This window comes from Mobula hypostoma, chromosome 9 (assembly GCF_963921235.1).
Source record: "Mobula hypostoma chromosome 9, sMobHyp1.1, whole genome shotgun sequence".
Lineage (NCBI taxonomy): Eukaryota > Metazoa > Chordata > Chondrichthyes > Myliobatiformes > Myliobatidae > Mobula > Mobula hypostoma.
This window is the reverse complement of record NC_086105.1, coordinates 121,191,478-121,218,447: the sequence shown is the minus strand read 5'-3', so window position 1 is coordinate 121,218,447 and position 26,970 is coordinate 121,191,478. Positions and strand designations below refer to the sequence as shown.

The 26,970-nt window shown below is 40.2% G+C and overlaps 1 protein-coding gene across 1 annotated transcript in view; it reads left to right on the top strand.

The window, feature by feature from the left end:
• Positions 1–26,970, top strand: part of rgs11 (regulator of G protein signaling 11) — a 148,816-nt gene that overhangs the window by 78,218 nt on the left and 43,628 nt on the right. Inside the window, exons 9-13 of the mRNA XM_063059565.1 lie at positions 11,628–11,693; positions 18,393–18,416; positions 20,235–20,296; positions 20,661–20,774; positions 22,402–22,517. Of these exons, the coding sequence (XP_062915635.1) occupies positions 11,628–11,693; positions 18,393–18,416; positions 20,235–20,296; positions 20,661–20,774; positions 22,402–22,517 (382 nt within the window). The remainder of the gene's footprint in view (positions 1–11,627; positions 11,694–18,392; positions 18,417–20,234; positions 20,297–20,660; positions 20,775–22,401; positions 22,518–26,970) is intronic.

Genomic DNA, 26,970 nt, shown 5'->3' with positions numbered 1-26,970 from the left:
TCAACTTCCCAAACCGTGGCAAACAAATGCTATTAAGTACTTAGTATTACTGACATTTGATCGGATAAAAGTGGCAAAATGTTATCCTACACTGCATTTCCTAAAAACAAAAGGGGTATAAAGGAGCATAAAATATGAATATCAGCATGTCCTCAGATTGGTAAGGACTCCTCAGTGAGTTTTTTTAAAATAAAATAGAATAAAGCTTTTAAGGTCCATGCCCTTAATACAGTATTTTCTGCTTCCAAGCCAAAATACTAAAAGCATTAAAACAGCTTTTGTCCACAGCTAAATAAGTTACATCACCCAATAGGCAGTAATGGATTGAGCACCATCAGATTAATGGCCTGAATGGGCTGGCAGAGAAACAGGGAGCTAGCTGTCCCTGTAGGTAACAGAATAAGCTGCTTTCATGCTGAAAGCTAAAGCTTTTATTGATTGGGGGGAAAAAATGAAGATATATCCAGATAAACCCAGAACCTGAGCTCAGTTAAAGATAAATATGTGATTTAGCACAGCGGCCAGAACCTTGTAGATTTTGTATTTATTGAGCAAGGACAGATGGGCAAAATAAAATTTATGTTGCACTTGCTTTTATTGCAAAATAACCTTCATCTGTTTATACCTTTGAAGCATGTTAGCTACACATTGCACAATAGATTACATCTTCTATTTGAAGAAATTACGTGCAATTGAAATCAAAGTCATTTTTGTATCACATAAAGTTTCACCAGCAGAAATCTGATAAAAATACCGCGACTAGTATGGCAACAATAAATTATAACACGTGCCTCTGCAGATGCTGGACATCCAGAGCAACGCAAAATGATGGGGAAACACAGCAAGCATCAGTGGATGGTGGGGAAGACTGATGCTTGTGCTGACGCAGTTAGGGGAGGGGGAGGCTTAATGCTTTTGCTACTACTTGTGCATGGGAGTTCTAATGTTTTTCTGTCGTTCATTCATTTGGGGTTTTTCTCTGTTTTGTGGATGACTGTGAAGAGTAAGAAACTGGGTTGTATACTGCATATGTTCTCTGATATTAAATTGAACCATTGGGGAATAAACAGTTGCCAATTTGGGCTGAAACCTTTGTCAGAAGTTACCTTACCATCACTGTGCAGAATCATGCACTGTTATAATACAAGCCACCAAATCTTGAGTTTATTTGTGTATCTACACAGAATACCATATGTTGGAACACGGGAGTAGACTTGTCAACTCAGTGTTGGCATTTGCACTTCCAGTTCGTAAAGGGTTCTGATTGCATTTACCAACCTGTATCCATAACTCTTCACGCTTTTACAAACAAATCTAATCTCAAACAGTAACATAGTTTCTTCCTCAGTTTTTGACCCTGGAAATGAAGTCTGAAACAACACAATTCCCTTTTCCTTGATCACTCTAAATTCCTTGCATTTAATCTTATAAATTTATTATCTTTTGTTGGACCTATCAAGCATCAATATCTCTCTTCTATCCTTCATTAATTTTACACCATTACCCAAAACTCTGTAGTTATTTTTAAATGTAGGCACTAATTTAAGCTTGTGTTTTGTCATACATTATGACAGGAACCACTAATCTCTTCATAAAAGTCATTCAGGCTCACTAAGGTCCTCTTATCTTGGTCTATCTGTACGTGACTGTTTGACCATTGAGTCCTTTGAATTCTGGAATATTTGCTATATGTTCTGAAATTGTGGTCAATGCTATTGTCTTTGGGGTAAATAAATACTTGAGCTTCAACACCCCAACAACAGAGCTGAACCCAATACCACTCAAGTGTTGTAAGGTGATCATCACTATGTTTTGCTCTAGCCATCCTGCAGTTGAAGCCAAGGAATCAATTAGCTAGTATTATAAACTTCAGCCAAAGATACTGAAGCAAAATCTAATACCCCTGAAAACAGGTGAAGGGATGATGCTATGCTGTTAATCTACCTCCCGGAATTCCAATGCAGACTGCCCACCTGTTTCAGTCTGCTACCTTCATATGATCATGGCCCATCTTTCCCAAGACTGAGCTCCTCTGCAGCACATCCCAAGAGCCCTCAATCCCTGATCTTTCAAAACTTGTCAATCTGCATTTTTACTGCTAATTCCCACTATTCAGGACATTTACAAAGACAGGTGTGTAAAAAGGGCCCGAAGGATCATTGGAGACCTGAGTCACCCCAACCACAAACTGTTCCAGCTACTACCATCTGGGAAACGGTACCGCAGCATAAAAGCCAGGACCAACAGGCTCCGGGACAGCTTCTTTCACCAGGCCATCAGACTGCTTAATTCATGCTGACACAATTGTATTTCTATGTTATGTTGACTGTCCTGTTATAAACACTATTTATTATAAATTACTATAATTCACATTGCACACTTAGACAGAGACATAACGTAAAGATTTTTACTCCACATGTATATGAAGGATGTAAGCAATACTGTCAATTCAATTAGTACAACTCTCCGAGGTGGAAAATTCCACCCTCTGAGATTAAATTTCTATGTACTTCATTTTTAAGTGATGGGCTCCTTATCTTTAAACTATGTCCCTTCAGTTGAGATTCTCCCACTAGTGAAATCATCTTGACGTCTACCCTGCCACATTTCCCTTGAAACTGGCATCCTTAAATAAGATCACCCCCCATTCTTCGAAACTCCAAAGAATACACACCCAACCTTTCTTGGATGAATGATAAAATATAACTTTGAATCTCATCATTATAACTAGAAAATTTAGATTAAATCAATTACAATAATTTTTATTAGGAGAATGAGGCAAGAATGGTAAGAGCAGCAATTATTAGGTACCGCTTGATGCATTTGAAATATTGGTGATGCCCCGTCTTTTGATCTGTAGCAGGCCTTTTAGTAAAGGTGCTGTTAAACAGGGATGTAAAGAATTTAATTGCAGCAAGAATGATGAAGCAGCAGGTAGGAGGTGAACAACAGGTGTAGTGCAGTACTTGAGTGGTAGTGTTTCTGCACTTCTGCTGCCTGACTTTCTTTAAGCAACATGTGGTTTGAAGGTGCACCCACAATGTCCTTGGTAAGTAATAGTGGAGGAACTGTGAATCAAGTAGAATACTTTGCTTCCTACTGATGTGCCTTGTGGATGGTAGTAAGGCTTTGAGAAATAACGGAGTGAGTCAGCCCCATAGGATACCCAGCTCTAATATGTTCCTGTAACCTCAGTGTTTGGCAGCATTGCCTTTGTTTGGAATACACATACACTCAGACCCCATGTAATGCTACCCAGCATAGCACTGATTTATTTCAAGGCGGTTATTCAATTCTTTATTGAAATTTTTAAAAATGACAAAAACTCATTCTAAACGATTCCTAAAGCTTCTCAAGAACAGCCACCATTACAGTAAACATTTAACCAAGCCAGTGAAAGCGCTTTACATACCCTCTCAGCCACTCACAGCCAATCACGTATTAGTTCACACTCTGCCTCCTCCGCATGTGTAAACATTGTTGCTCCCTCACTAACTTATTCCTTTTTTTTTACCCATAATGCCCAGAAAATGGCCTGCGACTTCCAGTGAGGGTTGTACAGGTTGATGTTGGCGCCTCTTTGAAATTGGCTACATCCATGATCAGAACAATTATTTTAAAAAATGCGGACAAGATAAAAGCTTCTGCAATGCCAACCTCAAAGTTATAATCGACAAAGGTGACTCATTCAAAGATCCATTTGCTTAAAACAAGGAAGCTAGACTAAATGTATGGGTGATGATCAAACACAATGAAACATGTCCCTAAGCTAGCTGATAATAATGGAAAAAGCAAGAAGCATCTTCAATCATATTCAAGAAGAAGAAGATGCATTGGTAACATTCACAGCCAGCTGAGGTTGGTTTGATAGATTTAAGCAGTGCAGTAACCTCCATAGCATATGTAACTCTGGTGAGGCGGCTAGTGCAGACAGCAAGAGCCTTAATAACGAAGAGCTTCGAGAATTGGCACAGCAGCGCATCCTGGGTGAATCTGAGAACACGGATGAAGAAGAGGAAACACCAGCAAGAAGTGTCACCACAAAATTCCTCAGCGCTAGCATCACTATGCTCACACAAATCGTGGACCAGTTCATCGATAATGACCCTGACTGGGAGCGAGGCAGTAAGGCAAAGAGAGGTTTTCTCAACGTGATTTCCTGCTACCGAGAACTGCATCATGAGAGGAAACTTAAGAAAAGGCAGTCAAATCTGACACTTGAAGAAGCAGCCAATGTTAGATGAGGACCCACAGAACTGTCCCTCCTCTAAGATGTAACCACCACCTGCTTCCCTCCAGCACTGCTGCCACTGATGTACAGATCAGGCCTGTTTGCATTTTTGTTAGTCCACTAATTACTGTGTATATGTAAAATCATGCATTTCAGGTCTGATTATTTTTCTACCAGCCACACATGTCTATTTACGTAATGTTATAATAACCCCACACGGCACTCCACCTCTGAGGAGCACATCCTCAACATTAAGCGGGGCCTGAGTGTACACACCAGCATCATCAGCTATATTGTCAACATAAGGTTCATAAATTCCCGTAGATTCACTTTGAGCTGCTCTTCCCTGCAGTAGCTTAACTGCTGCATAAGACCATAAGATATAGGGGTAGATTTAGGCCATTTGGCCCATCGGCTACTCTGCCATTCCATCATGGCCGAGCCATTTCCCTCTCCGCCCCAATCTCCTGTCTTTTCCCTGTATCCCTTCATGCTGTGAGTAATCAAGAAATATACCCAATGACTTGGCCTCCGCAGCTGCCTGTGGTAACAAATTCTACAAATTCACCACTCTGTTCCGAGGTATCTGCCCTCTTATGGACCCACATCTAAAATCAACTGTTTTGCTTCTGCAAAAAGGTAAATATTTTTAGACTGGCAGTCGTGGCTGGGAGAAGTCAGCCTCTAACCAACTGGTTGACAGTGAAACCAGTGGCTGATCATTCCTGATTAAGATGGAGCATTAGCTGAACAATGAGAGTCCAGAATGATAGCACTTTGACCATGGCAGCATTGGACATCCGAATTTGCCAGACCTTATGATTGCCCTATCTCTATGGAGATCATCACAAATCAGCACATAGTTGTGAGGGTGAGGCGAGGACACAGTTTTATACTTTTTAGGGAAGTGATGATCAATTGTTTGGGACCCAGTATTCAGCATTTCTAACCTTTTTTGCCTGAATCACATTTCTCTCAGCTGTTCCACACCATAAAATTTAACACTCATTGAAAATCACTCCTGTTTTATTTTAGTAAACAGTTTTATCTCTCGCTGACAATGAATTCAGTTTAGTACTTTTTATCTTGTACCCTCATCTTACCAATAAATTTGCTACACCACCTACTTCAATAGATTCTGTAAATGTCTACACTGCTTCCCCTAAGCCTGTTTCTAAATCACTGTTGTACACTGTGTCAGTTTGCTAATGCACAATGTGTCTGATACCTGCCAATGAAAGCAAGTAGATTTTTTTAAAGCACACTTGTTCCTTTTGAAGGCTAATTCCACCTTTTGCTCCATCTTCATTAATGATAGCTCTAGTGAGGAAACCAAGTTTCCTGTTACTCCCATTATCTTTAATATTTTCCTTTTCAGTACTAATTGCCTTTAAAGGAGCTTATAGGCATTGCTTCAGTGGCTGTTTTGGCAGAGAATTCAGAGTCTGAACGTTCACAGAAAACAAATCAAGACTCATTTTGCAGTGTGTTGCGGGATGGCATCCTGTTAATCTAACAAGAAATGATTTGCTTCTTGACTGGATTTTGTTACTGGTTTCTTGGCCAGTTTTGAAAATGATACAAAGAGAGGGGGAAGGGCAGGTAGTGTTTAGAAATCAGGCAGTCAGCAGAAGGGCATGGACAGATTTGGAGAACGGGCAAAGTAGTAGCTAAAATAATGTGTGGAAGTCTATGATTATGCACTTTGATAAAAGAAATAAAGGCATTGGACATTTTCTAAATGGAGAGCAAATTCAGATATTGGAAGCACAAAAGAACTTGGATTCCCTAAAGGTTAACTTGCGGATTGAGTCAATAGCAAGGAAAGCAAATGCAATATTGGCATTCACTTCAAGAGGACTAGCATAGAAAAGCAAGGGTACAATGCCGAGACTTGATAAGGCATTGTTCAGGCCACATTTGGTAGAATGCTCTGCCACAGACTGCAGTGGAGGCCAAGTCAGTGGATATATTCAGAGCAGAAGTTGATAGATTCCTGATTGGTCAGGGCATCAAGGGATATGGTGAGAGGGCAAGTCTGTGGATTTGAATGGGATCCGGGATCAGCCATGATGAAATGGCAGAGCAGACCCAATGGGCTGAATGGCCTAATTCTGCTCCTATGTCGTATGGTCTTAGCAGTTTTGGGCCCCATATTTAAGAAGCAAATGTGTTGGTAATGGAGTGGGTCCAGAGGAGATTGACAAGAATGATCCCAGGAATGAAAGGGTTAACATGAGAAGTGTTTGATGTTTCTGAGTCTTTACTCACTGGAATTTAGAAGATTGAGACGGGATCTCATTTAAACTTACCGAACATTAAAAGGCCCGAATGGAGAGGATGTTTCTATCTGTAGGAGAGTCCAGACCAGGGTGCACAAACTCAGAATAAAAGGACGTCCCTTTTGAACAGAGATGAAAAGGAATTTCTTTAGCCAGAGGGTGGTGAATGTCTGGAATTCCTTGCCACAGATGGCTGTGGAGGCCAAGTCATTAGGTATATTTAAAGCAGAGGTTGCTAAGTTCTTGATTAGTAAAGGAGTCCATGGAGAGAAGGCAGGAGAATGGGGTTGAGAGGGAAGATAAATTAGAGATGATAAATGGCAGAGCATGCATGATAGGCCAGATGGCCTCTTGTGTCCGATGTTTCTGGTCAATGTAACCTCAACTCTACACTTTCACCTAATCTGGAAACCTTTCTTTGTCTACCATTCCCGAATCTTGATTACTCTGATAGAATGAAGATGTGGGACATGGATGGGAACAGCTTTAGTACCATTACAATGGTGGATCCTATTGCAACGCATCAAACGTATTTTCTCATAATCAGTTATGGATCATTTCTTAATAAACTGCAGTACTTTGTCTCTCTTCTGCTAAGTATTTAGTAAGAATATTTTTATTCCATGGCAGTGGAGAATTTGCATGCTGTTCATACAGATCAATTCCATGGTATGCTGAAGTAGAGGTATAAACATTACTTATGAAACAAATAAATAAAAATCAATAAACAACTGCAGATGCTGGAAATCTAAAATGAGGAAAATGTCAGAAATCGGCAACAGGTCAAGCCATGACTGTGGAAAAGAAATGATGAACATTTCAATTCCAGGACCCTCTGTCAGAAAGGGTGAGGAATTATAAGATCGTTAAGCTGCAGGGAAGGCAGAGATGAATATTTGCTGTGAAACACTATCAAGAACAATTTCTTTACAGCAATTAATTCCTTTTGAAGTGGGGGCTGGCCATGCAACAGTTGTAAGTGAGGATGTATTTGAAAGTTGGGTGTGATTCCTGAATGGTGATTGCAGGTGAGCAGTTTAGTGTTGGGGGTTGTAGTGATGGAATGTGGTATTTGAAGATTTAGACCCTTTGTATGAAATTATGAACTCATTACATCACTATATCCAGTTCCTCAGTTTCATTTTGAGTACTAATCTGCAGATCTACCTGCTTCCTCTGTATAGTAGGGTGAACCCTTTGTCCAGCCCAGTGAAGAGCAATGATAATTAGCTTGCTGTTAACATATACAACTATTGATGGTGTTACTGAAATCTTTAAAACAAGCAAGAGTCGTTTGCTTTGCATAGAATAAGCATAGGTTTGCAGTGTATCCAATTTTCCACTGCTTGTTAGCCCATTTCCCCCTCCAGTTCTACTGACAGAAGATGCCAATTTGAGGGGCACAAGCTCTCGTGTATATCAAGTGGACATCTTCATCAAGAACAAAGATAATATGCCGCAAGGATATCAGTTCTAACTCTGTAAATGCACTCTTGCCATCCAAGATCCTGTAGCAGATAGAAATAGGAATTCTTTATGGGATACCACCCCATTCCTCACTCCTGTATACAGAGACTGGTCGTGGTGTCCAAGCTCAAACAAAAGCAAATTTGCAGATGCTGGAAATCCAAGCAACACACGCAAAATGCTGGAAGAACTCAGCAGGCCAGGCACATTTATGGAAAAGTGTACAGTCAACATTTTGGGCCAAGTCCCTTCAGCAGAACTGGCGAAAACTACGGTCCAAACTACTGCTCCAGCACAGTATAAATATATAATTATATTCAAAGCCTCTGCAGTGTAGACTATATGTGTTTTCTGTCTTTTATCCTCCTAATATACACAGCAGAGCTTAATGGTTCTTTGTGAAAAGAGAAACTGATGTTTCAGATCCAAAACGCTTTGTCAGAAATGCGAAAGTGAGAGAACTAGTTTGTTTTCAGTAACAGAGATAATGCTTTTTTCCTCAGAGAAGATGTGAGGGAGTTATCTCATTAAACCTACACAATAATGAAGGGTCTAGATAGAGTGGACATGGAGTGAACGTTCCAAATAGTAAGAACGTCTAGGACGGGAGGGCACAGTTTCAGAATAGAAGGTGTCCCTTTAGAATCGAGATGATGAGGAATTGCTTTGTACTCTGACCACCAAATATACTGTATTACCTGTACATTGGGTTGCTTATCTAAGAAGGGACGTTGCTGGCATTGGAGAGAATCCAGAGGAGGTTCACGAGAATTATCCTGGGGATGAAAATGTTAACGTGAGCATTTGTGGCTCTGGGCCAGTACTCAGTGGAGTTTAGAAGAATGAGTGGAGAATCTCATTGAAACCTATCAAATAGTGAAGGGTCTAGATAGAGGGGAGAGGATGTTTCCTATAATGGGGAGTGTAGGACGAGGGCACAGCCTCAAAAAGAAGGATGTCCCCTTAGAACAGAAATGGGGAAGAATTTTTGTTAGCCGGAGGGTAGTGAATCTTTGGAACTCATTGTCACAGGTGCTCTGGATGCTGTCTTTGAGTATATTTAAGGTAATGGTTGATAGGTTCTTGATTAGTAAGGGTATCAAAGGTTACAGGGAGAAGGCAGAAGAATGGAATTGAGAGGAAAAATCAGTCATTCATGATAAATGGCAGAGCATGCTCGATATGCCAAATGGCCCAATTCTGCTCCTGTGTTTTCTTGTTTTTCTGGACTAAGGTGGGGAAAGTATGAGGAGAACAAAGGGGATATCTCTAGTCACCTATGACCAAATAAGCTAATGTATCATTTCTTTATCTGTATAATGTATTATTAATAGCGAGGTTGTGGATTACTTAGTTGACTTCCAAAAACATCATCACTGTAACTACTTGAGAAAAGTGATCCATTAGAATAATTGTAACTGCTTGTTATCAAAACCAAGAGAATATTTCAGCCCACATCTGTAAAGGAAATGTGACAAGTCAGTTTTTTTTTAAGCTTATTGAAGACACCTTGAATCAAGACACTATCTGGTTATATGATAAGATTATTTACAAATGGACAAAGCTGAGCTATATCTTCATGAGACCAGGAATTGATCTGGATCTTTGGGACAAACAAAGGGATTCAATTCAACTCAAATGCAGTTTATTGTCATATACACAAGTACATTAGATACAGTAGAAAAGCTTCAATAGACAATAGGTGCAGGAGTAGGCCATTTGGCCCTTCGAGCCAGTGCCACCATTCACTGTGATCATGGCTGATCATCCACAATCAGTATCCAGTTCCTGCCTTATCCCCATAATCTTTGATTCTGCTATCTTTAAGAGCTCTATCTATCTCTTTCTTGAAAGCATCCAGAGACTTAGCCTCCACTGCCTTTTGGGGCAGAGCATTCCACATATCCACCACTCTCTGGGTGAAAAAGTTTTTCCTCAGCTCCGTTCTAAATGGCCTACCCCTTATTCTTAAACTGTAGCCTCTGATTCTGGACTCACCCATCAGCAGGAACATGCTTCCTGCCTCCAACGTGTCCAATCCCTTCTCTCATGCTTCTAAATTCCAGTGTATACAAGCCCAGTCGCTCCAATCTTTCAACATATGACAGTCCCGTCATCCAGGGAATTAACCTTGTGAACCTACTCCCTCAATAGCAAGAATGTCCTTCCTCAAATTTGGAGACCAAATCTGCACACAGTACTCCAGGTGTGGTCTTACCAGGGCCCTGTACAGCTGCAGAAGGACCTCTTTGCTCTTATACTCAATTCCCCTTGTTATGAAGGCCAGCATGCTATTAGCTTTCTTCACTGCCTGCTATACCTGCATGCTTGCTTTCAGTGACTGATATACAAGAACACCTAGGTCTCGTTGTACTTCCCCTTTTCCTAACTTGACTCATTTAGATAATAATCTGCCTTCCTGTTCTTACCACCAAAGTGGATAACCTCACATTTATCCACATTAAACTGCATCTGCCATGCATCCACCCACTCACCCAGCCTGTCCAAGTCACCCTGCATTCTCATAACATCCTCCTCACACTTCATACTGCCACCCAGCTTTGTGTCATCTGAAAATTTGCTAATGTTACTTTTAATCCCTTCATCTAAATCATTAATGTATATTTTAAACAGCTGCGGTCCCAGCACTGAACCCTGTGGTACCCCACTGGTCACCGCCTGCCATTCTGAAAGGGACCCGTTGATCGCTACTCTTTGTTTCCTGTCAGCCAGCCAATTTTCAATCCATGTCAGTACTCTGCCCCCAATACCATGTGTCCTAATTTTACCCACTATTCTATGTGGGATTTTATCAAAGGCTTTCTGAAAGTCCAGGTACACTGACTCTCCCTTGTCCATTTTCATAGTTACATCGTCAAAAAATTACCGAAGATTAGTCAAGCATGATTTCCCCTTCGTAAGTCCATGTTGACTCAGACTTGTCCTGTTACTACTATCCAAATGTGTCATAATTTCATCTTTTATAATTGACTCCAGCATCTTTCCCACCACTGACGTCAGGCTAACTGGTCTATAATTCCCTGTTTTCTCTCTCCCTCCTTTCTTGAAAAGTGGGACAACATTAGCCACCCTCCAATCCACAGGAACTGTTCCTGAATCTATAGAACATCACATAGTTTAAGACAAGACAATATAAATTATACAAGACAATGCAGAAACAAAACTCTGCAAAGCAGGACATCAGTGCAGAGAAAATGAAGACAGTAACACAATTCCATGATAATGCCAGAGCTGGTCCATGGTATTCCAGTGCTGGGTGAGAGTTAGGTTTGTGCATGTTCCAATTCAGGTTCGTTTGATTCAAGAACTTGATAGTTGTCAGAAAGTAGCTTTCCTGAACCTGGTAATGTGGGACTTCTGTACCTCCTGCCCATTGGGATTGCCTTCAAATCTCAGCAGTAAATTGCTGTTTGACAGATTTTCCTTTCACGGAATCCAAAACTGAGTTTGCATCATGGCAGTAAAGTTCTTGAACATTGCTCAAGTGTGAAAATCACATTAATTCCTTCACTGTCGCTGAAAGTCTGTAGAATATTTGTCTTCAGTTTTCTGTGCTGTATGTTTAGATGTTGAAAGAGCAACTGTGCTATTTAGTGTTGGGTTTAATTTTTTTCATGCCTTTCCAGCCTGGAGCTCTAAATATCATGGAATCAGGACCACGAAGAAATACCGTCCAAGCAAGGATCAAATTGGTAATTATTTCAGCCTCTTTAAATACTCTCCTAACTTAATTAGTACAGAGATATTTAAAGCTGGGGTTTTTATCCATGTTATCAATTTACTATGTTCAATTCCCTTCACTCGCATAGAAAACATGGAATAGGAGTCTATAATTCCAAAACCCTGGTGCATGAACTAGAATTGATATATTCAAATAACGGTCTATTTTTGATTTGATCTCTATTTTAATGTACAGACTGCTTGCCTGTAGCTTTTTTTTTTAAATTCTGATATAAATCCAGCAACAGTTGGGAATTCACTTTAGATGGAATGTATTTCTGGAAGTAACAAAATTGAATGTCTTCTAAGCAGTGACATTGCTCCTTCATATGTCCATGGGAAATCTTTAATACAAATATTTCCAATCTCATCTTTTTATCATAACAAAGTAAATGAAAGAAGGACCAAAGACTGATTCCGTATTGAATGAAATCATGGTTGATTCTGATTTTGGTCTCAGCTCCACTTTCCAACCTGTTCTCCGTGTCCTCTGTCACCCTACTTCAAAAAATCATCCCCTCTTGATTCCATATATAATTGATGATACGTCTTCAACGGCTCTCTTACAACTTAAAAAAAAATTAGGTTCACGACACTTAAAAGAAAATAAGTTCCTCTTTACATCCATTTGTGTTGGGCATTTCCTTATTTTGAAATCATGCTCCCAATTTCAGATCTCCCTGCAAGAGGGCAACATCCATCTTGTCAATTGCTCAGAACAATAAGATCATCTCCCAGTCTTCTCGATGACAGGTCTGGGCTCCTCGGTCTTTCCTTGTAAGAGAAATACTTCATCCCAAGTGACTGATCTTAATCTGTTTCTTCAGTTGCTGACATTTTCATATTATTACTCCATCAAAACCTTTCATTATTTTGAAGATTTCTTTTAAATCTTCCTTTAACACACTTCACCATCAAGCAATGAACCCACTTGCATTCAGGAACCACGTACAGTGCATAACAAAATTGTGTATTTGAGTGGCAGCTTTGACACAATCAAACTTACCAAGATCTTCTACAAAATTATTACTTAAAGGGAAATAATTCTGTCTGGCTACAAGAGAGAAAAAGGAAGAGGGTATATGATCAAGTGATGAAACATAATTTTTCTGCTCTGCCAGCTATTTATTAAATAGTCCACTGCATAATTTAAACTAGAATTAAATTATTTTAATCCTCTAAATCACTCCTTTTATCCCTAATGATTTATATTTCACCTTTTGAACCAGCTTAATTATATCTTTAATATACTAAAATATAGATTGGCAACATCAGCAATTTGATAAGAAATAAAAATGGAAATGATTTGTTTTAATTTTATTACGTTCCATTTGTTACATGTTGTTACTTCCTAAAGTTACTTTGCTAGGAATGTTCGTAGTTTATGATACAAATCTCAGAAATACAACTTTGGCGTAATTCTGATTTGTGCTTTATTCCATCAATCCTCGAATGAAACAATGATTAGCGAGTGTGCAGTATTACTGACAGCTGTCAAGCCTACAGTGGCATTGAGCAAGCAAATATGTAAGATTTTAAAACAATCATCATGAAACAAATTTCTTTAATATTAGCAGCAGCCTCAGTTCAATCTGTTTTGTAGAAAACTCAAGAATTGATAAAATGACCAAGTTTTAATTTCTCCCTTTCCTCCATTATGTTCCTCCTACTTCATATGTTGCACATTACAGATCAATGTCCATTGTAGAAACAATCGATGTTTCAGTTGCATTGAAATCAATCTAAATGAAAACTAAGCAGTTTCAATCACATGCTGTCAATCCCTAATGTTATTGCCCTTTGACCTTCCATCTACATCTTGGTTCTATGTTTGAGATGTTCAAGATGTAATGATTTAGCTCAACCTACTTCTCAGCTGTCTGTAATTCTAGTCACTGTCATTTTTAACCATTTACAAATGGTCAAAGCCTAACCACTCGGCAAAATGTGCAAGAGAATTTTGTGTGGACCAATAGTGTAGACCAGCAACTGCAGCATTGGGTCCTTTGAAGCAATTATTTGTTTTCCTGCTGTGATATTTAAACTGCTTTTCCCAGCACTGCAGGATTTCTAGTCCACGATCTTGTCTGCAACATCCTAATTAAATTAACTCAAAATAAGTAGATTTCAATCAGAACAAACTCATGACCATAATTAAGATGAACTATCCATTTTTAGAGTTTGTTTTAATATCCAAAATAAATGTGTATTTAGAAACATGCAAGTAAAATACAGGAGTAGTTCATCTGGCTCCTCAAGCATCCTTCAACAAGATCATGGCTGATCTCACTGTCATCTCAGCTCCACAATACTCAGGGTAATGCTTCCCCAATGCATCCACCATGTATCTATCTACTACCTTACAAATACTGACTGCTTTCTTTGAGGAAGAGAGTTCCAAAGGTTTTCAGCTCTCTGAAAGGCGAAAACAAATGTCTTATCTCAACACTCACAACACGCTGGAGGAACTCAGCAGGTCGGGCAGCATCAGTGGAAAAGATCGGTCGACGTTTCAGGCCGGAACCCTTTTTCTTTAATGGGTGATCCCTTTTAAATGTAACCCCTAGTTGTTGTGTCTCCCAAATGAGGACACACTCACCATGTCAAGACTCCTCAGGGTCTTTTATGATTCAGTCCAGGCCCTTCTAGCTATTTCTAACCTCCAGCTCTTCTCCCTCTCCTGAACTGAAATATTATTGAAAGCTTCTAGGCCTTTAGTTGTGATTAGTCACTGCCTTAATTTCAAAAAGAAGTAAGCAGGCTGAATTTTAACCAAAGCTTTAGCCAGATATAACATATGTTCTACTTTGTCGAAAGGAAATCGAGCTCCTTATCATTTGATTCTTTCCAACCAGTAATATTTTCCATCTGGCTTTATACTCAGCCTAGAACTGCTGTAAGTAGCTTCGTTGGGAGTCTTGATTGCATAACTTCCCACAGGATATACATAGCAACACATACAAAATGTTGGAGGAACTCAGCAGGTCAGGCAGCATCTATGGAGAGGAATAATCAGTCAACATTTAAGGCCGAGGTTCTTCAGGGCTGGAAAGGAAGGGGGAAGAAGCCAAGATAAGGACGTGATCAGTGAAGCCAGGTGAATGGGAATGAAGTGAAAAGCTGGGAGATGATGGATGGAAGAGGCAAGGAGCTGTAGAAGAACAAATCTGATAGATAAGTAGTGTGAACCATGGGAGAAGGGGAAGGAAGAGGGGCACCTGGGAGAGATGATAGGCAGGTGGGGGGAGAATGAAAAAGCCAGAGTGGGGAATAGAAGAAAAGGGAAGGGGAGGGGGAAATTACCAGGAGGTAGAGAAATTGATGTTCATGCCAAGAGGTTGTAGGCTACCCAGACAGAATATGAGATGCTGCCTGACCTGCTGGGCTCCTCCAGCATTTTGTATGTGTTACTCTGAATTTCCAGAATCTCTGTGTTCACAGAATATACATTATTTTATGCACGTAATGGCTTATTGTTTTCTTAATAATGGGTATTGCTTGTACTTTGTTGCACGATAGTTCTGTAAAGTGTTCCCTATCTTTCGATTGTCATATGGGCTAACGTACACAATGTGTGAAAGAAATAATGCACATCTCAGAAGAACTCTTAACACCTTGTGTCAGCCCATTGCATGATATCGTTAATCATCTGAGGTGGGTAGTAAGATCTATACATAGGTGAAACTTAAACCAGTTATAGGGGAAAATTGTCCATCAGTTGACCAAGAAAAGCTGCCAGAATACTGTACTCCACCGATAAACCTTGTCATGATAGAAGATGAAGAAATGCTTGTCAAAAATAGAACGTAGAACCTAAAGTGTTACAGCACACTTCAGCTCATTCAGTCCACAACGATGTGCCAACCTTATAACCTACTTAAGATCAAACTAATCCTTCCATCCTACATAGTCTTCCATTTTTTCCTGTCATCCATGTGCCCATCTAGGAGCTTCTTAAATGTCCCTAATGTATCTGCCTCTACCTCCACTCCTGCAGGGCATTTCATGCACCCACCTCTATCTATACTTTTTTAAACTTGCCTCTGATATCCCCCTATACTTTCCTCCATTTACCTTAAAATTATGCCCCTTGGTATGAGCCATTTCTTCCTCATTTGGGAAAAAGTCTCTGGCAATCAACTCGATTTATGCCTCTTATCATCTCGTGCAACTTGCATCCCCTTTGCTCCGAAGAGAAGTGCCCCATCTTACTGAACCTATCCTCAAAAGACATCTCACCCAACCCAGAGAGCATCCTGGTGAGTTACTTCTATACCTTTTCTAAAGCTTCCATACCTTTCTGTAAAGGGGGCGACCAAATATAAATGTAAAGATGGCTCACTTTACAAAGTCTTAGGCAGGTATATATGGCTAGGGTACCTACCTTTTGCACAGTACTGTAATAGTTTTATGTATTGCATTGTACTGCTGCCACAAAAAAAAGGAAAAAAAATTCATGATGTGTGAGGGATGATAAACCGGATTCTGATATGGGTCCCTGTTGTGGAGTGAGAGTGGGAAGGGGTCAGGAAGAGGGGAATCATTGCTGGGGGGAGGTGAGAGAGCAGGAAGCACCAGAGAAACATTCTGAAATGATCAATAAACTAATTGTTTGGAAGCAAATGACTTTGCCTGGCGTCTCAGGGCTGGGTGTGTCTGTACCCTCTGCCCCGAGCACTCCTTCTCTGCTGCCTGTCCCACACCTCCCACAAGGCCCTCCACGCATGCCATTCCCAATATCCTTTGCTCCCTAGCAATATAATTGTGCCTAAGACTTTTGCACAGTACTGTACATGAGGGTATTCTGTTCAGCATTCCCTTGTATCTTACTGAATGGCATTACCACTCATCAATCCTGAAAAGTGTGACGTGAGTCAGGCTGTACTGCTTAATCTCTTGCGACATTACTGGAACTATGCCAGGCAGTGATGGGAGTACTTCAGTCAAATCTTGCAAATTGAAATTGCCAGTCAATTGAACATCCATGCACCACCGTTACCCGTGCCTCCTGCCCCGTTTGGAGAAACCTTGCACTCTATTTACCTGCAAAGCAGAGTGTAGTCATTATTGTCTGCAAATGCATGAGTGTGAGTATTGTATATGGATACAGAACAACAATTATGCAGCCCAAGCTCCTTATTACTTTTAAACTCAAATGACTTGGATCTTATAATGATGATTAAATATTCACATTGCTGCTCTATAGAGTGAAATCTACCCACAGTTTCATGTCTTGGAATAGTCATAATTATACATTACATACTTAAAAGGGAGATGTACACAGTGTTCTCAAAGTAGGTACAATAGCAAAATGACATTGTGATATGTCATGGTATACTTTGTTTACACAACTTTTTCCAAGTTTTGAACAAATTTTAAATCTCGTTCAGGAACCCATTAAATATACTAAATGTACATAAATCATTACATAGACACAACAGGTTCTGCAGATGCTGGGAAACCAGAGTAACACACACAAAATACTGGAGGAGCCCAGCAGGTCAGGCAGCATCAATGGAACGGAATAAAGAGTCAACATTTCGGGCCAAGACCTTTCATTCGGACTGTGTAATTAGGACAGACAAGCTTATGCCAAATATAAGTATTTGTAGAAAGAAAATGTTCCTTAACGTTATTGTTTGAATCTTCTGACATTTTTTTAAACATAATTCCTTCTACAATATAAACTTCAGCAAGTTATTATTGGTGCGCAAGGTTTTTATTTGGGTGCTGATCCAAGTGAAATCTAGAGAATAACATTGTTTTATGATATAATTCCCAGATTATTATAGCATGACCCTCCTGTCACCAAGTCCACTGGAACCATGAATCACACATCAAAATGGAAATATAAACATCCAGGATCACAAACTTTTTCCGGTCTGTTAAGTGCCCAGAGCTTGTGCCCACAGGCTGCTATTTATGTGAGGACAGGCTCACTGAGTCCACTGATGGCCTTTTGTTTCTGGAGAATATTGTTAAATAATTCTAGATTGGACTATTAACCAAGCAAAGGTAGTCGTACGAGAAAGTCAAGCCCTTTGTAATAGATTGGTTAGTGTAACCTGTGAAGTACTATTAAAAATACTGTACCAGGAAATTGTACTAACTATAACTAATCTCTGATTTTTGTTCTTTGCATCTATTCCTGTGAAGTAAGTATTGACACATTGTTAAAGTTGCTTTGCTTGTTAATGTGTAGTAGCCACTCCTCCTTACAGGGTCTCGTAGCAATGGGAAACTTAATTTATATGAAACAGAATTAGTCTTAATGAAAGGGTTGAATTTATTATCAAATATTTTCTTTTTTTTGTGAAAGTTGCAGATAACTAGAAATGCATTTTAAACTACAACTTTTTTGGAGATTAGTTAAAGTACAGATTTTGCAATGTGTAGTAATTATTTGTAAGATACTGATTGCTATCTGTAGCTTTGGATTCGGAAGCAAAGTGGCTGCTCTTGTCGCTGACCCCATAGGAAGAATTCCACTCTAGCAATCAAAATCTGATTTGATTAAAAGCAAATGTTGAGTTCATGGTTACATAAGTATAAAGAGAGAAAACTGGAGTGTTTAATTGCTTTCAAATCACTTGCCAAAATGTTTATATAGTGGAGTTCAGTTAGATCAGTGATAATGGCGAATAATCTGCTGTGTGTTCTTTAACAGGAAGAATAGTGCGTACTACAAGAAAGAGGTGAGACCACGAATGGATGGTACTTTTCTCCCAGCTATCTACTTTTGTGATGGTATAGGATATTTGATTTAACTAACTATGCTGCTTCACATGAATTCTTCACCCTTCTTATTGGGAGTATGATCATTCTAAATGAAAAATATTGACTCCTAATTAACACAGTTGTGCTTGAGCATGTTTGATAAATGGAACTGTTGGTTTGTGGACTGTTGGTGCTTCTGTTTATTGCCTGGTGGGGTGGAGGGGGGTCGGTGCTTCTTCTGGCGCAGGTGGGGTGGATGGAAGGCTTTGTGCTTTTTATTGCTGCTTGTGCGAAGGGAGGGGCTTCAGTGCTTCGATGTTTCTATTATTCTGTGGGGTTTCTTTGTTTCATGGATGTCTGTCAAGAGGACAAGTTTCAGGTTGTATACTGGATAGATAATCTGATATTAAATGTACTTTGAAGCCTTTGAAAATTAGAAGGTCAGACCTTGTACCCCCCCCCCACCCCGGAATTAACACCGTTGTATTGGTCACCTTTCAGCCAAGAGTGTTGTCTCACCTCATGGTGGAGTGCCCAGCAATGTTGCACTGTTCAGACACATTATCAGTCGAGGGAATAAGCGAGAATAAAGGAAATGCACTTGAAAGTGCCTGGGTCCTCTTTTTCATGTACAGAGCAAACGCTCTTAGCCAAATGCAAATTAAATAGTGCTTTGAGTGTGTACAGGCTCTAGTTTCCCTGTCAGGTGCAGGTTTCTTATTATTACAACAAAAAAAAGACAAAAGGGCACTCATTACACCCTCTCTCCTGATTTCCTGGCAATCCACTCTCTCTCCCAGCACTCAACCCCTTCCCTCATTTGTAATTCATCAATGTGGGGCAAACTCAAAATGCACAACACACTGTTAGAAATAAGGCTAACATAGATACTAAGTAAATGTTGTTCCCTTGATAAAGCTTAAAAGGTTTGCTGAGGTCTAATAGTAATTGGAAGCAAGCATGGCATTTGATTTCAGACCTCATTCTCAGCTCATTGGCACCTCTGAGTTATGGACATTGAGGGACAGATCTCTAAAGTATAGTGATACCTAAATATTGTACTGCTGCATTGCTTAAAAGCAAAGACTGGTGAAAACATGATGACGGTGTACTTTTGAGGATGGTAAAATAGTGAATTTATTGTCCGGGTGTGGTATTTCAAGTTGAATTTTATTTTGAAAGTTTAATCAGAGACCTTTACAGGGAGAGGAGAATTCTGCAGTTAGTTTTGTATTTTGAAGCACTGTGATCTTTATTTGTATTTATCTCCTTAGTCATGTGTATCCTTGATGCTGTAGTTTATCACCTCAAAGTTTATTATAACATTAGTATTATAGAACTGACTAAAATTACTTTTTAGATTGAATGGTGGGTGAAAGGATAATTTATTTCAAGCATCATAAAATACAGTTACTTAGTGATTGAACTACTTTTGACCTGGAAAGGGATCAGATTTAATTTTTGTCTATTTAAATATTAAGTGGCTTTACGAATGACAGTATCTTCCATTGCCTTATGAAGTGCCTTGGGGTGTTTTCTGTATTTTTTTAAATAAGTAAAGGCTTGTTTACTTTAGCAAGCAGTTAGAAAGCAGTCAACAGATCACTGAAGTAAGGCTGATTAGCTCACTGCAGATCTACTATACTGATGACAAGGCTGTGTGTGGAATTGTGCATGTCCTATATGGCACAGACTGGATTAATTAATGAAAAAAGCTGTTTAGAATATTTATGGATATTAAACCCATAATAACTGTTTTTGTTATTTTCATTTCAATTGTTCCATTTGACATTTAGATTGAATACTACGCAAATGCATTAACCAGATCAAGAGTCAAATCTTCAATTTCTTTGGAGGGGTATGATATTTTTCTCTTTTTCTTTATTACTTCAGTGCTGTAACATTAATACATTTGGAAACTTCTCTGCTAAGTAAAGGAAAACCTCCCAAGTTTGGTTAATATCAGCCAGACCTCAGTGGACATTTACAGTATAACTTCCCACTGCTGGCAAACTTGCTCTGAACATAATGATTTCTTGGTGAAGAATGGAAGCGTTAGTCAGAGACTCACTTCCATGACGGATTTAATTACAAGTTTAGCACTGCTTTGTGGCAGTATATGTAGGCATTTTGTTCGAAAAATGCCATCTTCCATTTGCTATTTTAATCTGCAGATACCTGTGATTATGACCTGTGAAAACCATCTGCTGTTTCATTTGTAGATTTGTGAGGCACTGTGAGCAATATCTTCTGCATGATCCGATAATGTCTGGCTGTCTGCCCGGCAATCCTTGGATTACAAGTGGAACTATATACTGGACAATGAATGCTGATTTGTAAGTACTTAAAACATTTGCAAGTGCTTTACTTCAGGTTAATAGGTTAGTTTCAGATGACACATGTGAAATAGAATATGCAGATACTACCAAATCCGCAAGTGTTTCCTCCACTCCCACTACATAAGGTCACAATGACTCGCTACATTTAGAGAAAAGTATCTTAACTTTCTTAATATTTTTCAAAATAGCTTAAACCATTGTCCCTTGTAGCATGTTCCTTAATCTTTGGGGGCAGTTTCTCCTTATTTATTTGACTAAACTCCAGGAAGAAATGTATTAAATCATCCCTTAATCATTTTTGCTCCAAGGAAGCCAACCGTGGACTCCCTGGCGAAGGGTCTCGGCCCGAAACGTCGACTGTACTTCTTCCTACAGATGCTGCCTAGCCTATTGCGTTCCACCAGCATTTTGTGTGTGTTGCCTGGACGCCCTGGTCTTTTCAAGTGACTGAAGTTTTGCATCAGCTGTACAACCCCTGAAAACCTCTTTTGTAGCTTTGCTAATATATTGACATTTTTCCAAAAGAATGGCGTTTAGAATGTAGTACCTTAGCTGAGATCTAGCCAGTGCTATATTTTTTTTCCTCTTAACTGTTTAAAAAGTGCTTTATTCTTTTAAAGCAAACACAAATTGTCCTCAGTAGGTCAGGCAGCATCAATTGAGAGATATAAGCAGTTATGTTTCAAGTTTTTGATGCCTCTCCTCTTTCCCTTTCTCCCATGATCCATTCTCCTCACCTATCAGACTCACTTCATTCTTCTCACTTCATTCCCACTTCCCCACACACCAATGTACTTTCCCCCTCACCTGGCTTCACCTAACACCTGCCAGCTTATATTCCTTCCCCTCTCCCCACCTTATTCTGACCTGCAGTCTTCCTTTCCAGTCCTGATGAAGAGTTTTGGCCCAAAATGTTAATTGTTCATCTCCATAGATGATGCCTGAACTGCTGAGTTCCTCCAGCATTTTGCATGTATTGCTCTGGATTTTCAGCATCTGCAAAATCTCTTGTGTAAAAGACGTAATTACGAGTATATCCCCTGGGACTCCCCATTCCAGCATCTCCATTTACATTATTTTACTGCCTTTTCTTCCTAGAAAGATGCACTGTAGTGCCCAGTGGCATATTGTACCTGAGGTATGTATGCCCATTTCCACAACTATGCGAAGCACCAGCTACAAGTTAAGCTGCTATTTTTATAGGCAAGGGAAGTGAAAGCACTTTCTTTCAAACCATGGATGTAATGTGCCCATTTCCCCAAGGACAGTAGTTCCAGGGAAAGGTTAAGAATCTTGGACCTTGGAATTGATTGCAGCAAGCCCTTTAGCAGGCCTTCTCTTTCTCAGCCAATATAAATGAGCATTGGTTTATCTAATCACAGTGTGTGAACAAGAAGTACCTCAAGCGAGCTTTCTGTTGCCATGGTAAAGTATCCCTTTCTTTCCCCCCCCCATCCCCCACAGGATATATTCCCACAGAAATATCTAAGAAAATTGTTAAGTTATTTGTTCCTGGCCAGTGACCAAAGATATAGTGTAATTATCCGGATTAAGTTGTATTATTCAGTTAGTAATCTATGCAGCAAAGCAGAACAGATGTTGACTGATTTCCCGCTGTTGACAGAGTGGCTGTCCCAACAAGGTTACGTGTGGAACGCTGGGCTTTCAGTTTCCAGGAGCTGCTCAAAGATCCCTTGGGGCGGCAGGAATTTAGACGCTTTCTGGAAAAAGAGATAAGTGGTAAGCAGAATACAATCAAAATTGTGTAATAACTGGCTCACCTGCTCATATTTAAAAGGGCGGCAGATTGTTGGTGTCTACCTGACATCTAAAGTGACCCAGATTAGATCTTGATATTGCGTGACGTTTGCCTGTCCTCCCCTTTCGCAGGGTGCATTTCTCCCAGATGCTCCAGGTTCTATCCACATCCCAAAGATGTGGTGGCCGGTTAACTGATGATGTAAGTTTCTCTCGTGTAGGTGAGTGGTGGGAGAATCGGTGGGAGTTGCTGGACATGTGAGAAAGAATAGACTGCAGGGGATCAAATGGGGACTGGAACTCATGAGGGTCAGGAGTGGAGAGAGTGAGCAATTTCAAATTCCTGGATGTCAAGATCTTGGAGGATCTAACCTGGCCCCAACATATCGATGCAGCTATAAAGAAGGCAAGGCGGCGACTATATTTCATTGGGAGTTTGAAGAGATTTGCTTTGTCATTTAAAGCACTCAAACATCTATAGCTGTACCGTGGGGAGCATTCTGACAGGCTGCATCACTGTCTCGTATGCGGGGGGGGGGGGCTACTGCACGGGATCAAAGAAAGTTGCAGAGAGTTGTGAACTTAAGTCAGCTCCATCTTGGGTGGTAGTCTTAATAGTATCCAAGACATCTTCAAGGAGTGGTGCCTCAGAAAGGCAACATCTATTATTAAGGGCCCCTGTCACTCAGGACATGCCGTCTTCTCATTGAAGAGTAGGAGGTAGGTAGTAAGAATAAGAGTATCAGGTAGGAGGTACAGAAGTCTGAAGGCACACATAGAAACATAGAAAATAGGTGCAGGAGTAGGCCATTCGGCCCTTCGAGCATGCACCGCCATTTATTATGATCATGGCTGATCATCCAACTCAGAACCCTGCACCAGCCTTCCCTCCATACCCCCTGGTCCCCGTAACCACAAGGGCCATATCTAACTCCCTCTTAAATATAGCCAATGAACTGGCCTCAACTGTTTCCTGTGGCAGAGAATTCCACAGATTCACTACTGTCTGTGTGAAGAAGTTTTTCCTAATCTCGGTCCTAAAAGGCTTCCCCTTTATCCTCAAACTGTGACTCCTCGTTCTGGACTTCCCCAACATCGGGAACAATCTTCCTGCATCTAGCCTGCCACACAGTCAGTGATTCAGGGACAGCTTCTTCCCCTCTGCCATCCGATTCCTAAAGGGACATTGAACCCATGAACATACCTCATGTTTTTTAAAAATTAAATATTATTTCTGTTTTTGTACTATTTTTAATCTATTTTATATATATTTGCTGTCATTGATTTACATATTTACGTAAATTTCACGACACATGCCGGTGATATTAAACCTGATTCTGATTTATGGCAATACTGAGACCAGCATCGACTCAATGGGCCAGGTTGCTTCCTATCTATGTTACAACAAAATATAAGCTTATTTATATAGGCTTTAATATTTGTTTAAATAAATGATCTTTATCTCTGCTGTAACCCTGGTATGAGATGGAGTTGGAATCTACCCTATATTTAGAGTCATGGAGCAGTACAGAATGAATACAGGCTCTTTGGCCCAATAAGTTCAGGTTGACATCATTGTCCAGCTGGCTAGTGCATTTGATCCATATCTCTCCAGACCCTTCCCCTCCATGGGCCTATCTAGTGCTTCTTCAATGATATTATTGTACCTGCCTCAACCACTTTCACTGGCAGTTCATTCCAAATACCCATCCTTCTCTGTGTCAGAAAGTTGCCGCTTAGGTGCCTTTTAAATCCTTACCTTCTCACCCTAAGTCTATGCCCCTTGTTTTGGACTCCTTTGATGCTGTTACCATCCACCTTACCTATGCCCCTCACACTGTTAAACACTTCCCTGAGGTTGCTCCTCATTCTCCTGAATTCCAGGGAATTTACATAGCCTAGCAAACCTTTCCCTATAGCTCAAGCCCTTTAACGCTTTCCAACTTAACCACATCTTTGACAGGGTGACCAAGATTGTGCACGGGTACTCCAAGTAGCCTTACAAGTAAACAACCACAGCATAATGTCCCAGCTTCTATACTCAGTGCCCTGACTACTGAAGGTCAACATGTAAATGCCTTTTCCATCACTTTACCTGTGATGCTGCTTTCAATGAACTATGCATTTATATGCAAATGTCACTCCTCTATTTAAAAAGGGGGCAAGGAAGCAAAAAGAAAATTATAGACCTGTTAGCTTGACATCGGTGGTTGGGAAATTGTTGGAGTCGATTGTCAAGGATGAGGTTACGGAGTACCTGGAGGCATATGACAAGATAGGCAGAACTCAGCATGGTTTCCTTAAAGGAAAATCCTGCCTGACAAATCTATTACAATTTTTTGAGGAAATCACAAGTAGGCTAGACAAGGGAGATGCAATGGATGTTGTATATTTGGATTTTCAGAAGGCCTCTGACAAGGTGCCACACATGAGGCTGCTTAACAAGATAAGAGCCCATGGAATTACAGGAAAGTTACATACGTGGATAGGGTGTTGGCTGATTGGCAGGAAACAGAGTGGGAATAAAGGTTACCAGTGGTGTTTCACAGGGGTCCGTGTTGGGGCAGCTTCTTTTTACGTTGTACATCAACAATTTGGATTATGGAATAGATGGCTTTGTGGCTAAGTTTGCTGACGATACGAAGATAGGTGGAGGGACCAGTAGTGCTGAGGAAACAGAGAGTCTGCAGAGAGACTTGGATAGATTGGAAGAATGGGCAAAGAAGTTGCAAATGAAATACAATGTTGGAAAGTGTATGGTTATGCATTTTGGCAGAAGAAATAAATGGGCAGACTATTATTTAAGCGGGGAGAGAATTCAAAGTTCTGAGATGCAAAGGGACTTGGGAGTCCTCGTGCAGGATACCCTTAAGTTTAACCTCCAGGATGAGTCGGTGGTGAAGAAGGCGAATGCAATGTTGGCATTCATTTCTAGAGGAATAGAGTATAGGAGCAGGGATGTGATGTTGAGGCTCTATAAGACGCTGGTAAGACCTCACTTGGAGTACTGTGGGCAGTTTTGTTCTCCATATTTAAGAAAGGATGTGCTGACGTTGGAGAATGTACAGAGAAGATTCACTAGAATGATTCTGGGAATGAGAGGGTTAACATATGAGGAACGTTTGTCTGCTCTTGGACTGTAGAAGAATGAGGGGGACCTTATAGAAACATTTCGAATGTTGAATGGCATGGACAGAGTGGATGTGGCAAAGTTATTTCCCAAAATGGGGGAGTCTAGTACGAGAGGGCATGACTTAAGGATTGAAGGGTGCCCATTCAGAACAGAGATGTGAAGAAATTTTTTTAGCCAGAGGGTGGTGAATCTATAGAATTTGTTGCCACGGGTGGCAGTGGAGGCCAAGTTATTGGGTGTATTTAAAGCAGAGATTGATAGGTATCTGAGTAGCCAGGGCATCAAAGGTTATGGTGAGAAGGCGGGGGAGTGGGACTAAATAGGAGAATGGATCAGCTTATGATAAAATGGCAGAGCAGACTCAATGGGCCAAATGGCCGACTTCTGCTCCTTTGTCTTATGGTCTTAAGGTCTTATACTCCTCTATCCCTCCCTTCGCTATCAACAACACCTAATTTTGTGTTATCTGCAAATTTGCTGATCAAGCCTTGTATATTCACATTTTATTATTTATAAAGATGATTACAAAGCAAGATTCCCCATGTTGACCCTTGCGACACAACACCAGTCACTTTCTCCATTCTGAGAACATCCTTCAACCACCACCTTCTGCTTCCAACCTCCGAGCCATTTTTGAGTTTGCCTTGATTCCATGGGACCTAATCTTCACAGACCAGCCTAATTCGACAGGGACCTTGCCAAAGGCCCTGCTGAAGCCTAAGGAGACAACGTTCACTACCCTCCCCTCATCACGCTTTTGGTTACCTCATCAAAGAATTCTAAAAGATTTGTCGTAGAACAGTTGGAGAAAGATTTTATTTATTGCTGATCTGTGGTGAATGGACAAAGTGTTGCTCTTCCAAAATAGAATCTCTTTCATGTGAAAGCTGTTCCAAGAATTAACATTTATTCCCCAGAGCCAAGCAGTTACGGCAGTAAATGTCCATTCTGTGATCCATTGTTTTCTGGTTGCAAAGGAAACTTCTATTGAAGTGTTCCTTAAATCCTATTTGTGATAGATGTCACTCTGAAGTGGCCTCTTTAACTCATATGTTTTGGTCTTGTCCTCTTTTGGAAAAATATTGGAAAGATATTTTTGATATTATTTCAACAGTTCTATGCTTTGATTTAAACCCCCATCCCATTACGGCAATTTTTGGATTGCCAATGGTAATCTTTGTCTTCTTCAGCCTGTCGGATGATAGCATTTGTTACTTTAATGGTGAGAAGATCTATTTTGTTGAACTGGAAGGAAACTAATCCTCCAACTACATTCCAATGGTTTTCTCAAACTATATTAAG